Source organism: Sturnus vulgaris, chromosome Z (genome assembly GCF_052056855.1).
Source record: "Sturnus vulgaris isolate bStuVul1 chromosome Z, bStuVul1.hap1, whole genome shotgun sequence".
NCBI classification, from domain to species: Eukaryota; Metazoa; Chordata; class Aves; order Passeriformes; family Sturnidae; genus Sturnus; species Sturnus vulgaris.
The window spans coordinates 59,182,666-59,196,922 of NC_142283.1; the positions used below are offsets into that span (position 1 = coordinate 59,182,666).

The window sequence follows — 14,257 nt, forward strand, 5'->3', positions numbered from 1 at the left end:
TTGTGACTTAACTGAGTCACAAATACCATTTGAATTTTAATACTCAGGTAATTGGAAGTTAATCAGGATTTTTTGTCTGTTTTTGTTGACTTTTATTTTGTTATATGCCGTTTTGTTAAGAGTGTAAGTCATGTTATTTATTCCTCTAGGTATTATGCAGAGCTATTGATCATCACACTAGTTTTGCAAATGTAAATTAGGACATTTTGAAATTTTTAATATTCAATCAGTGTGTAGCTTACTCTTGTAACCAGTCAGAGTAAGTAAAATGTTTCTAAATACTGTTGTGAGAAAAATTCACATCGCACATTTCAGCAAACATGATGAACTTGCAGATAATTATAGGTATCTCCCACAGTCAAATTGTGCATGCAGCAGGACAATGAAGAATTCAAAAGTTTGTGGGAAAAAATTCATGTTCTCATCTCTCGGTTCTCTCAAACACATGAACAAATCACATTTCCCCATCTCAAAGCTCTGCTTTGCGTTTGAGACTTTGCTATTGGTCTGCTGAGAAATGGGAAGCGCAGCACCATTTTCTCAGTGCTTTTCCCCTCTGCAGGTGCACGGGCTGTACCGTACGACTGGTGCAAGCTTTGAGAAAGCGCAGCAGGAGTTTGCCACGGGAGTGATGTCCAACAAAACTGTACAAACCGCCGCAGCCAACGCCGCCTCGACAGCGGCCACCAGTGCAGCTCAAAATGCCTTCAAGGGTAACCGGATGTAGAGAGACAAAGTCACCACGGTTCTCTTCAGCTGTTCTTTATTTTCCAGTCACTTACTGTATTCCCTAAATGCCTAGGTCAGAATTCACACAGCATGTTTGTCTCTTCTGCAGCTGTGCATGGGTTAAACGGGAAGTGTTTGGTTTATTTTATTATAAATTTATTTAAAAAAACCCAATTTTTTTCCCTTCTTTAACGTGTTGAATTCTGCAATGTAAAGCTTTCCATATTTTATGGAGGATAAATAATTTCAACAATTGGCCTGAGAATCAACTATGGTATATAATGATCAAATCAATGTATTAAGAATCTGGAAGGTTTTTTAGCAATTCACTCCAGTATTTTTTTTTAGGTTCAGGAAAGCACTTTGGATTAATTATTTTTCTTTGCAAGAACTGATTTCCCTGTTTCTACCATAAGAAGTGGGGTATACTGAGAGGTATAGTTAGGTTTCACTACTGCTTTTGCAATTTCAGCAGCTGCTGGGGATCGAATACAAGTAAGGCAGAGAGTATAAATTCTTCTCTTGTTTGGTTCTGTGGTATTTTGGTTTTTTTTTTTTTTAGGTAAGTCTTTTGATATAAACCTGTAAGTTTGCATGAATACTGTTGAGTTACCTGATCTTGTTTAAGTAGTGTTTTGGTCCAGAATTTACCTGCGCCACTTTATAGCATTTGTTCATATCTATTTCTATGGAGTATCTCTACCCTGTGAGAAATTACTATGGGCATAAACATTTTCTGTAATACAGTAGTTCAGTTTAAGGAAGTTAATGGGTGATTTCAATTACAGAGCTGAATGATTATATATTTGCTATTTTTAACTTCAGTATTCACATATCCCTTGTCCCTCTTCTATGTGCAGTGGTATTTTTATTTTATTTGGGATTTTCTTGGTTAGTTTTTTGTTTGGGGTTTTTTTCAAGTATAAATTTATGTTTAACAGTGGTACTAAATCTCTAGCCCGGACAGTCACTCTGTTTACTGCCTGTCCAAAACACTATATATCCAGTATTTCATTTTCTAACGGGAATAATGCCTAAAACTAGGGTCTTTAAGCAATGGCATTTAGTGGATATTTGAATGAATTTTAATATTAACTCAGCCATCTCTGTGATGTGGTTTAAGCTATAGGAGAAAAGCTTTTAGACTATTTTGATTCGGCAAAGGGAGAAATTTTTATTTTTGATAAAGATAAATTTTAACTCATTGAGTCGGAGGCCTAAGAGGTTGGATTGGTGCTGTGAAATTAACAATCCATAATGGTACTTACCATCACAATATTCTAGAATATATCATCAGGACTTAGTATAGCATAGACCCTTATATTCTTGGATTGCCATATGAAACTTACATACAATACTTAGGCAGTTTTTCAGACTCTTCCAGAAAGCAGAAAGATGTTGTCCCACAATCTAAGTACATACCATGGTTGAAATTAATTCAGTTCTTAAGTTAAATCATCTTTAATAACTCAGCATAAAGCTCTGAGGCCCCTCCATGTTCTGAAAGTGGACCTGATTTCATAGAGTCTGTTTCACTACACTGTATTCATAATAAGAGAAGCTCATTTAAAGAAATACTTCCCTAGCTTCATCCTTGAATCAATAATATCCTGTTAGTATGAATTTTCCTATTAGTCTCCTTTTGTTTACTAATTTCTTTAAACCAGACTTGAATTTGAATAAATGTCATAGTTTCACCTATGCTGAAGTTCACATTAATGAATATACTTGCTTAAATATTCTATCTAGGCTGTTAAAATGTCGTAATAGTGGACATGATAACATTGGACTTAAATTTGCGTGGCATGTTTTTGAAGCTTTCCAGATGAAAGTCACTGTCCTCAGCTGAGATTGGGGACCATCATCCTAGAAGCTATATATCAAGATTGTTCTTTTCATGTTTTAAATTTAACTTGAGGGTTGTATCTAGGAACTCTGCTATGGATTACTTTTAAATCTAAATTTAGGGATTTCTTTTGGTATCTCTTGGATGTTAATTCTAGGGGACATCATCCTTACAATTTAACTGAAGTTGAAGATTGCATAATAGCATAGATTACCGGAAATAAAAACCAAACACATTAGGAATAAAACCTGAATTTAACAGGTAGATTTTTTTCTCAAATGTTTGAAGGTTCCTTGAGAAAACATATATAATGTTCTATGTATAAGAATTGCTGATTTGTAATATCATGGATTGAATGTACAGCTTTAAGCCTTCTGAGTGAAATTCAGGGTTGCGTCTCATGTGAATTCTTGAAACCAGAAATCTGTGACACTTTGCAGCCCAAAAGGGAGGGAAGAGATTGTTTAGTTTTGACAACAGAAGGCTGAGATTTGTTAAAATATTTTGTACCTAACAAAAATTAGATTTTACAATCTCTTATTAATCAGAGAGTATGGCGCCCACTTAAGTTGTCTTTTTGTAGTATTGTGACAAACAGAGTACAAGGTATGAAGTTTAAACACTGGAATGTCAGTAGTCATTGATCTGTAATTTAGGAGTTGTTTTTATTTATCTGAGGCCGTTTGTATATTTTGTAAATTACTAACAATGTTCTGCCATCCTGGTGAATGTCATGGTTCTGTACAAATACACTTCTTCTGTCCCTCTGTTGCATGTCTGCGTAGTTCAGAAGTTTTGTATATTTATTGTATTAACAATAGTGTCATAGAATTTAAAAAAAATACTTTTTTCCTAGGTGTTTGCTCTGTATAGTTTTGACCAATAATGGGGATTTTTCTTCTAACAGTCAGGGTGATGTGCAGGGACGATGATCTATGTCAAAGTCTGACTTGCTTTTTATAATTCTGTATATAGATGCTGTATTTCTGCTGAAATGGTGAAGCAAAATGTCCACTATCAATAAATCTGGTTAAAGAGAATTAATCTACACAACTGTTGCGAAGAAAATTCTTAAAATACTTGCAACTTACCTTCTAGTGCTGTAAACTCACAAGGGTTAAAATTAAACATGCTCTGTCATGACTGAATTGAATTCTACAGGTATGAAGTGACTCTTAAAACATTATTGGAAGTAAAATGAAATTGCTGAAAAAAGCTTTGCTTTGATAGTATTTATTTTCCTAATTTCTGCCAGTGAATCAACATTTCTGTCACTGCTTTTTTTTTCTGTCTGCTTTTTCTCTTTTTTTTTTTAGTCACTATCACAATCTGTTGTTTTTTTTCATGTAATGTCAGTTGCAGCACCTGCTCTCTAGTACTTATCTTACTACTGGGTTTCCTCTGAAGCACTGAATGACTTCATCTAGATGACTTTGAGGTAGGTAAGTTTGCAAATGCATGATGCATATTCATGCAATGATATAGTGAACAGTGCTCTGAGGTACAATCGGGATTATTTTGGGAGAAGGCAGATGCGTTTTTGAAGACACTTTCACATGCATGCATCAATCAGTATTGAAATTATTCATCCACTTGATCTTTCTTTGTCATTTACAGATCTAGGATGGTAGTGTCTGCAGACTAAAGGAAGAGGTTTTGTACTTTCTTGTAAATGTAAGCGTGGTTGTGCCATATGATCCAGTCATGTTTTATGTTTAGAATTATTACACAGTTTTTATTGCTCTTCATGGGAGATAATTCCTCTGGTTTGCTCAGGTTACTTTCCTCAAGAACTTGTAAGCATGGAGTTGGAAAAGCACACACTGAGAGAAATGCATGGCTAAGAGAACTGTAATTAAAAATACTCAGTAATACCTGTGGAAAGGTGTTTCTGTCAAGGAAAAGGCGCACACCTAGAATATTCTGGTATGTGTAGTAGGGCATAGTAGGTTAGATAGTTAATTAGGTTTGACTCAGTTACATGAAAACATATGTGAATTAGTTTGTACTTTTTTTTACAAATTAATTTAATGTCTGTAAATAGCTTTTATTTTCATAATTCGAAAAATCAGGAAGATTTGCAGAGGAAGTAGTGCAGATCTAGCTCAGCAGCAAAAACCAGTGAAACTTTATACAAGTATTAAACTAGATACAGTGTTACATGCTAATAACGAGAAAAGAAGAAGGCACTGACAAGGATGTATAACTCGAGGCTCATGCTGCCATACATTTTGTTCTTGAAAACAAAAATTAATTTTCCAGCAGTTTAATGGAAGTATATACAGTTCAACTAAAATGTGCTTTTTGTTGGATGAGAGTGATTACATTGAACAGTTGTGGTTTCAATACATTTGTTTTATTGCCTCTCAATACACTTGGAGCTTCCTGTTGACTAAGTAATGTATGTGTGTGTATTACATACATAAATATACATACATACATACATATATATATATATATATATACACACACATATATACATATATACACATATATATAAAAGCGTACTGTCCTGCTTTTAGAGAGTGTTCCTTTCCTTCATGTTCCTGTTACATTACAATCGGACATGAAGGAAAATAGTTCAATACAGAGGAGCTTCTCTTGAGAGTCTTGAGAATGTCAGGTTTTACTTCTTTATATCCATGATTCAGGAAGGGAAACTTCCAGGTGGAGAGATGGGAAATGTTTGGGACTGATGTTTATTGATAAAGTTTGAGGCTGTATTGGTAAAAACAGGGCTGGTACAGGCCAGGAAGACAGGCTGGCGTCAGTCACTTGTGGCCCTGCACTCAGCTTTTCTGCTCTGTGATTCTGTACAGCTGGAGTTGGGTAGGCAACACTGGCTGGAGCCCAGACCACTGTACAGAACAGCTGCCTCTGACCACTGGTGCCTTTGTGGCATCAGCTGTTCTGCCACTGCTCCAGCTGACAATGCTGCTAGTAGATTTTATCGTTTATAGCCTAATTAAACAACTGTGTATGTCTGAGGTGTAGTCATTGCACACATGCCAAAGCATGGTTGCTGTTTTTAGTGCAGAAGTGTTGTCTTTGTTATACCTGTATATTTTTTTAGAGGAATGCATGATGTTAATTTCACAGGAGTGCATGATGTTTTAAAAGAATATCCTGGATTGGGCAGTGAGGTGACACTTTTTGTCCAAGGTAAGAGAATAGCTGGAAGTAGTCAGAATCAATTAGGATGGAAAAGACCTAAACACTCCTGAGATCGACTCCAGCCTAAGACCTATGTGATTAAATTTGGCATTCTTTCTCTTTAACCTTGGTCAGGCCAAGTTACTGATCCCACCACATCTGAGTGATACCTTAAGCCAGTTACAAGACATAGATTCCTACACTCTCAGAATTTCACTGATATTCCAAATAAAAGGTTGAAAACAAGCTTTCAGTGAATCACAGAACAAGACATCTTTATATTTTCTGTCACTCTTAACACCGACAATAGACATCCACTTTGTGATTGCTCCACTATTCTAAACCCAGTTGGAGCTTGGAGAGTAAGTTAAAAGAATACAGAAATCTGTAACAATACACACAGTTAGACTTGAACTCTCTGCTATTGCCAGTTCCATTAACTTTACTGAAAAAGGAAGGTAATATTTTTAGCTGTTCAAATGAGTGCTTCCTAATTTCTTTAAACAGTATTTTATATTTGGAGAATAAGTGTTTCCTCTATACCTCTTTTGAAATTCATAAATTGACTGTAGTAGTGATGCATTCAATGGCATCTATCCCCTAACTTCTGGACTATAGGTTTCTAAATGTTCCAAGTTGTAACCAAGAGCTACTTCTCTTCCCAAGAAGTTTAGGAACAGTTAGAAGTGTAATTAAACTATATGTGATTAATTATATAAAAATTTAATAGAAATGGACCATTGCAACTGATAAAGAAGTGACATGCTTTCTTTTCTTGAAACTACTGAAAGCCTTGTTCCTGGTTCTGCTATACACTGGCTTTGTAACCTTACTTTAAGCTTTGTCACATCACAGCTGAAAGCTAAAACACACTGTGGCAAACACTATTTAAAAATACTGTGTATGATGGAGCAGTGTTTGTTTTACAACTGTTACTGTCCTTTTTCAGGAGAAAGGAAATGCAGTGCTTTAGTTGCAAAATGAAACACGTTTTGTCAGCGCTATATTCAATTAGAAAGTCTCTTTAATGCAACTGTATTGTATAACACATAGTTACAATTTCAGATCACATACTTCTGATCAGTAAGCAGTAACAAGTGTTTTAAGTCAGATGGGAATCTGAAATACATCACTGGACTGGGATCTTAAATGCTATTAAAGCTACCATTGAAGCTCAGATTGGCTCAACATGTCCAATGTGCTTGTATTAAGGCAGTCAGACTCCTGTTAAAAGTTCAAAAACTCACATTTAATTGAAATTTAGATTAAAAAGAAGACATTAGGTACATCAATCATGCTAACAAATGTACATAGTGGTGAGTCAAGAACAGAAAAACAGTACCACAAATAAACCATGGCTCAAAACCTACTCTAGCTAGATCGCTGCAGCCACTCTCTGTACAGAGGAGTTGTGTGTGTGTTGCTGCCATGCTCTGCTTTTGTTGGACTCTGCCCTTTCCTTGACGTGTAGGCACCAGTGCCCATGGCTTTCAAGGAAAGCCTGAATTCCTCTCCATTTACCACCAGGATGTGGGAAACTTCGGGGGCGTAGTAACAAAGCAAAATGGAAATTACTTGGCTGAAAAAAAAATCTCAGAATCCAGAGAACTTTATTGAATAAAATAGATACAAAGGTGATATAGACAACCCAGAAATAGCTCAGTAGCAATGTTTTTTGCAGTGCCACATTACAAATAAAGCACACTAAGAAACCTTGCTGAGCCTTTTCAGCTTTTAGAGTGTTAATGGCTGGAGATGGACATAGCTTCACACTGGAAGTGTCTGTATTCTGAGTGATTAAAATCAATCAATCTAGAAGATATTTTTGTTAAATCTTCAAGCTGCTATTGCTACGGTTGTATTGATCTTCAACATTTTATTTTATTTTATTTATTTTATTTTATTGCTTTACTCTATATCCACACCACCGAACTCCAGCCACTTCTTCCCTGGGAAGTCCCTTTTCAAATCACTTATTTAAAAGCAAAAACTTAAAAAGAAAAAAAAAGCAAAAGAAAAAACCCCCACAAAACCCATTCCTTGTATTGCACATCTCACACAAGTCTGTGTATATATATATATATTTAAATACGCTACAATTTTAAAAAAAGGTCTATGGCACTTTACTGAATATAAATTTAAGAAGCTGATGAAACCACAGATGTTTGAAGAAATCTCCAATACCACAAAACAAAGTTAAACTGAACTAATTGGCACACAGGTTTTAAAGAATCCACAGCAAATTCCTCCAGGTCCTAAGCAGTGCATGTACATTAAGAAGCAGTTACACTCTGCAGCCCCCTTCATGAAATAATTAAATTAGCTTTAAGCTGATGTTTTTTCTTTCCCAAAGTGCTTTTGAAAGCTACTGCTGAGGTGAACTTCAGGAGCAATTTAAACAGCTGTGAAATTTAATGAGTGCACCCTGCACCTGAAAACCTCATCCAGGGAAAAAAAAATGCAATATATACCACCTTATCACTTGCTAGAAAAAGAGAACCCTGAGAAAAGAAATTCTGATTATTTCTCCTCTGTATTTCTTCCCAGCCTGTCTTCTCTCTGTGTTATGTGATGAACATGGATATTCTTGCAAGTTAGTTAACTATGCTGTTGCAGAGCAAGCTGATAAAATACCAGCAACAAGCAGAAAAGCTGGTTCTTGGTTACGAATGCAAACAAAAGCAAAACGTGCCACTGAAAATCTCTCTTTTGTACTAAAAACACCAAATCCAAACAAAATGTACTATTGAAATTTTTTAAGCATCATGTGGACCACAGCAGAGGTCAGCTAGTTATGTGAATGAAGGTTGGTCATTGTTTACTTCTCAGCCAGAGCAGAGTATGTATGCCCTCTCGACTTTTGTAAGAACTGACTTGATTCTGACTGATCAAGTGCTCGAGCCAAAGCAGCATTTTTCACCCTAATACTGTCTCAAGACTTGCTGGCAGTGGTGACCTGGACTTGCTACCCACCTAAGGAAGCTAAAACTATACATCTACTTAGCAATTAAGTTTTAGCTGGTTTATATGGTACTCATACAACTGCTTGCCCCCCACGCTTTCCCAGCTGCAGGGCCCCCAAGGGCAGAGTGGAGCTGAGCTGGTGGCCCAGCTTCAGTGTCTGCTCCAGCAGGGGCTCAGGAGGGATACCTGAAGGAAGCCCTGCTAGACCCCAGGTACAAGCCCAGTGCATGTCCTTTAGCCGGGGGGATGTGTATGAGGCAAAGCCAACAAGACAAACACAGGTGTGGGCTGTGATTTTCACCCTCAGGCACCACATTGTGCTGGTAATTTTGCTTTATTAAAATCTTGATTTATGCAGGCAGTTATGCACACTGTAACTTTTGGAGGGGATTTAAATTCAATATTTAAAAGGATAGTGAGTTACCTGTTTTAAAGTAGAAGATGGTGGATGTGGGTTGCAGGAGCAGATAACGTAGCAAGAAGAGGCTAGTTTAAAACAATCCCTTTTTAATTACAGGCAGAAGTTGACCTTGTTGGACTGCATCTCAGAGGTCACCTGTGTATCTGTCCAGCCCGCAGGCTGCAGGTGCTGTGGGCACAGAGGCACAGGCTGCGAGCTGCTCTGTCTCTCTGGTGGGCAGCAGGCATTGGATGGGGACCCCAGCTCCATGACTGCACACCCATCCTCCAGGCTGCCCTGGGCCCACTGTCAGGACTGCAGAACAGCTCTTGTATTGTGAAGCACATCAGCAGTGCCTTGATAGCAGCTACCTACCTGGACAGTAACAATGATTTTTTAATTACTAATGGAGCATTTTAAGGGACTGACCAGCAAAAACAAGAATCTCTGCTCTGTGTAATAGTGAAGCAACACTGTCATTGAATGATGTTAAACTACCAAGAAATAAGAAAAGGAATCTAAAATTCACCTAGTATTTCATTAGGACTACTTCTCGGATGAATTATCCCCAATGCTCCTATGGCACAGTTGCATCTTTCCTTTGTTTGTTAAAATACCTTACGAAATTGGTATCAGAAGTAGTTCTAGTTAGTGAGGCAACACCACAAATAACACAACCAGCTTTGAGAAAAAAATGGCATTTGTGGCAAGGTCTATTTAATTTCTGCTGATTTAGTTGGAAAAAGGTCTACTGCTACACACACACACACACACACACACACAAAAAAAAAAAAAAAAAAAAAAAAAAAAAAAAAAAAAAAAAAAAAAAAAAAAAGGAGAAGTCTTCCCAGCCACATAGAATTTGTCAAGGCTTTCTGAAAAAATTTAACTTCCCTAAAGACTCATGTGTCTGGGTCAGGAGACAGACTTATCTGTAGACTGGGAATGATGTTTCACTGACCAGAGAAAAAGTAATACTGTTGAAGTACAATGTGAAATCCACAGTTGTAGGAGAGGCTACAGCCCAGGTAAGGTTGATGCTGTGGGCAGCTGTTGTCTGCTTGGGATTTCAGAAATTTTAGTAAAGGCTGTAGAAATATTTCAGTTTTACCTGAATCGGGTGAGAGCCAGTCAAACAGCTTCTCTGTCTAGTTAGTGGAAACAGTATTTACCTGCTAAATAACAAGTTGCTGACACCTTTCACTCTGTTTTGAGAGAGAGAAACCTGGCAGGGACTTGACTTTCTAAATGCCTAAAGATTGGTGTAAACGTCAGCTTTTCTCTCTCCAACATAGAGTTAATATCCAAGAAGGCACTGTACTTCTAGGAAGTTCAGTACCAAAAAGCACCTCCATGAAAATGGTACCAAATCAGGTGATGGTGAAGAAATAGTCACCAGTGAGGGGAGCCCTTGGAAACAAAGCCTCATTAAAATAGGCTTCTCTTTTGCTTAAGAAAAGAAAAAAAAATGTGCTGGCTTTTATTATTTTAAATCCAAATTCTTCAAAGTGACCAAGGTGGGTTTGACAATTCGATCAATCAGAATTTGTCAGTTTTAACAACATTCCTGCTATATACATGTGATTACTCACATCCCCAGTTGGATTAATATATTCCACTGTGTCCTGATCACAGAATGAAACTAAAAATATCCCCAGGTATTTACATTCTGCTTTCTTGGGATCCTTTCTCTGATCCTCATAGCCCAGCAAAGAAGAAAAACCCTTTCAGTAGTTCAGGGCTGGATTGCATGGGGCTCAATCACACAAATGTAAAAACAGGTAAATGGATCTGCTTGTCCAGTCAATGGAAAGCAGATAAAGATCCAGGTGCTGGTAGTTTTCCCCACTGGAGTTAAAGGAGGCAGATAAGGTTTTTTCCTTCTTCTATTTCTTCTTGCACTTTGTCACTGGATGTGGCTATTTCAGCTTGTGCCGAGAAGACTGCACAGATGAATGTCAGAACAGTGCCGCCGATAGCTGTGTAGAAAGCCCAGCCCAAGGAGCAGTCTCCTAGTTTGTAAGCAGAAGCATAAGGTCCACAATAGCTTATCGCTTTCTGGCATCCCCAACCTGCAGGGTAAAGTATCAAGCCTAAGATAAGGAAGAGCCCTAGAAATAAAAACAGAAAGAAGTTTAGCAAACGATCAATTTAATGCCAAATGCAGCACATCTAGTAATGGTTATTTATGGTCACTAATACTCATAATTTATCAGGATTTGGAGAAAACTGCCATCTCATCCATCCAACCTTCTTTTACTGATTGTTCCCTAGTATATGCCATGCAGTCTTTTAACTAAATTTGAAGCTGTGATTTATGTTGTGAAAGGCTTATTTTTTATGATAATGACCTAGTTCCTTATTTTAATCTCTGTACTCCTCCTACATCCTTTGTTCTCACAAATTATTGCTGCAAATATAGAGCGTGCAAAATTTTCAAGCATCTCCACTTATTGCTTATGCTTGCACTTCTCAAAAACGTAGGAATACTTGCATCCACTTTTGATTTTGTGTTTAGCTAGCCCTCATTTAGCTTTATTTAGCCATTAATCATAAACATGTTTGCCTTTTTTTCTTCTGGATTTTGCCTACATTGATTTTCTTGCCTGGAAACAAACAACCAAAAAACAAACAAAAAAACCCAAAACCAAAACAACAAAAAAAATCACACTCAAACTTCTGCTTTTTTGGTCACATTAGTATATAGCAGAATAATAATGCTGCCAGTTCTCTCACCTAACAGAGGGATTCTGGACTCAGCCTGAAACGAACAGATCCAAGTACCCCCAGCCAGTGCATACCTAACCCGGGGATCCTCCAAACAGGCTGACTACTTCAGAAGGAAAGCACTTTCTTAGTGATGGCAGGGGCAAAAGCCTCAACTTCCCATCTTGCTAAACAGCCCAAACACTCTGGTGTGCCTCAGGCTGGATGTGAAAAGCTCAGACTAGTTGTTTTGCCCAAGGGATTGTCTCGTATTCACAGGCCTCTCTGTGAAGACCATCTAAGCAGTGAAGAGCTTCATTAAGGAAATTGAAAGCCACATTAGTGTCCCTGCTCACGTGTCTTTGCACAAAGAGAGGAGGTTTAATCAAAATGTCTAACATGCTACAGTGCTTTCTTATGGGCACTAAAAAATATCACAATGAATTAAACACATACCTCCCTCATACATGGAATGCAGGAAGGAGCTAAACATAAGACCAGCTCACAGTATCAAAATTTGCTTTCTGTTTGCCTTAAAAATTTACTTAAAAGAACAGGAAAATTATGAAAAACAGTTTTTGTTTAAATACAATCAGTTTATCCAGAAAATTGATATAGTCTTCCAGATCCCATAAATATTTCTGATTAACTTTTCCTGCACTTTAGAGCCCTTTATTTAACCTGGTATCCTGATGAAAACGGCTGCTGAAAGTGCTGTCATCTTCTAGAAGTAGGCTCAAAGTTGTACACTAAAAACAGTCTTTTTTCCTTTCCTCTAGCCAAGAGATTACAAAGAACAGGTTTAAAGACTTGTTTACGTCTTCTTCCATTCAGTTAGACTAGCAGTTAGACTTCTCTGCACTATGTTAGGATTCCTTAATTGTTTTTTCAAAGAAATTCTGCCAGATGCATGAAATTTTCCTCGCCAATAGTGATAATGTGGGTCCTAGCTAGTAAGCAGTTAATTTACACAAAATGCAAAAACCACCATCCAACTAAAATTAATGTCTGTGAATGCCAGACATTTCACAAAACAAAGTCATTCCTCCAGCATTTTTCTAATGATGACACAACGCCATGGGCATGAATGACCTAAATGTCATTACTCTTTGGGGCGGCAAAATCCATTCGTGAGTGATATCCGTTCTCTGTGGAGGGATTTCATCACTGCTTACATTTAAGAACCAATGACAAATTTTATGCACTGTTTCCTGCTTGGTTGGCCAAATACATTAAGTATAAAGTATTGCTTTATCTAGGACAGACCTGGATAAGCTGTGCATTCATCCTGCTGAGCCCTGCAGCCATTTCAGACTAAACACTAGCAGTTCCTTCTCCTCTATTCATCACTAGTTTCCTGTTCTGCACAACCCGGTGTGATCACACTATGCATCTTTCTGACTGCACATTGGTATGGGCCAGTTGCTGCTCTAACCATCCCAAACCCTTTGGTAGGTAAAAATCACTATCACTGAATTAAGAAGCTGGATCTGAAATGCCAGTGTAGCTGCTGCCAACATGGAAATTTTTTAAGTTTACCACTCCATCACTCAGAAACCTAGACAGCCTGTGTTTAACAGCAAACCTGGCTTATGGCTGAGTGGCACAGGCAAGACCAAGAAAACACGTCCATTACTTTTAATCAAAACTAGAGCACTGAGCAACTCCTGAAAGCTACTGGTTCATGGAATGTATGCCCCAAGCTGTAAAGCCATAACCCAAAACTCAAGCTCTCAAAAAGCACAGCACTGCTGCCAAATGTAGTCACCAGGACTTTACTGACTTAGATCATTTTTTTTCACAAGTACAGAAAATCCCTGGATATATAAATCTAATGAATACTATAAAAGGCCATAATTTGATAAACTTCAGCTACTTTCTCAGAGATGAAAACAAAACTGGAGGAAAGCCTTAACTATAGTTTTGAATGAAGTCAGTATGTATCTGATTTCAGACAGCTAATTTCGTAACTCCTACACTGGGCCAGCATAATAAAGCTTAAGAAAATAGTATTTTCACTACCAAACCTCCTTTCTACTATTCCACTTCAGTGCAAATAGAAAGTGTGTCATGAGCCCCTTAATACTATCTCTAATATTTATCACAATTTCTTATTTCATCAATAAGTGGTTCCTGTTTGACAGGAAAAGTAAATAAAGATGATTCCATTAAGTCAATTCAAAATACTAACAGGAGAAAGGCACTCCTTTGGCTCATTCTAACAGCAAGTGGAGAGGCACAAGCCCCTCAAATTCAGCTCAAAGCTCCAAAATCAGAGCAAAGGCTGAGGTGTGCAGGGTTCCTTCCTGACACCCTCGATCTGCCCAGAAAGCAGTGTTCAATTAGAGGAGCTTTGTCTCCTGCTACCCAGTATCTCAGAAGAGACAGTCACAGAGCCCATCTCAATGACTCCCACAGCTTGACCAAAACAGGCAGATGATGTTCCACCACCCACTAAT

The 14,257-nt window shown here is 37.6% G+C and overlaps 2 protein-coding genes and 1 pseudogene across 5 annotated transcripts in view; 1 reads left to right on the forward strand and 2 right to left on the reverse strand.

Moving 5' to 3' along the window:
• Window positions 1-7,752, forward strand: part of SCAMP1 (secretory carrier membrane protein 1) — a 46,174-nt gene extending 38,422 nt beyond the window's left edge. The window contains exon 9 of the mRNA XM_014881406.2: window positions 563-7,752. Coding sequence (XP_014736892.1) covers window positions 563-727 — 165 coding nt within the window. The 3' untranslated portion in view covers window positions 728-7,752. The remainder of the gene's footprint in view (window positions 1-562) is intronic.
• Window positions 7,322-10,895, reverse strand: LOC106856195 (uncharacterized; annotated as a pseudogene). The gene is made up of 3 exons (XR_015799626.1): window positions 10,397-10,895; window positions 9,037-9,322; window positions 7,322-8,655 (listed from the first exon to the last, which is right to left on the reverse strand). The product of XR_015799626.1 is annotated as an uncharacterized LOC106856195 (transcript).
• Window positions 7,322-14,257, reverse strand: part of LHFPL2 (LHFPL tetraspan subfamily member 2) — a 117,004-nt gene continuing 110,068 nt past the window's right edge. For all 3 annotated transcript variants that reach the window (XM_088156765.1, XM_088156764.1, XM_014881374.2), the window contains one exon: window positions 7,322-11,203. In XM_088156765.1, coding sequence (XP_088012891.1) covers window positions 10,947-11,203 — 257 coding nt within the window. In that variant the 3' untranslated portion in view covers window positions 7,322-10,946. The remainder of the gene's footprint in view (window positions 11,204-14,257) is intronic.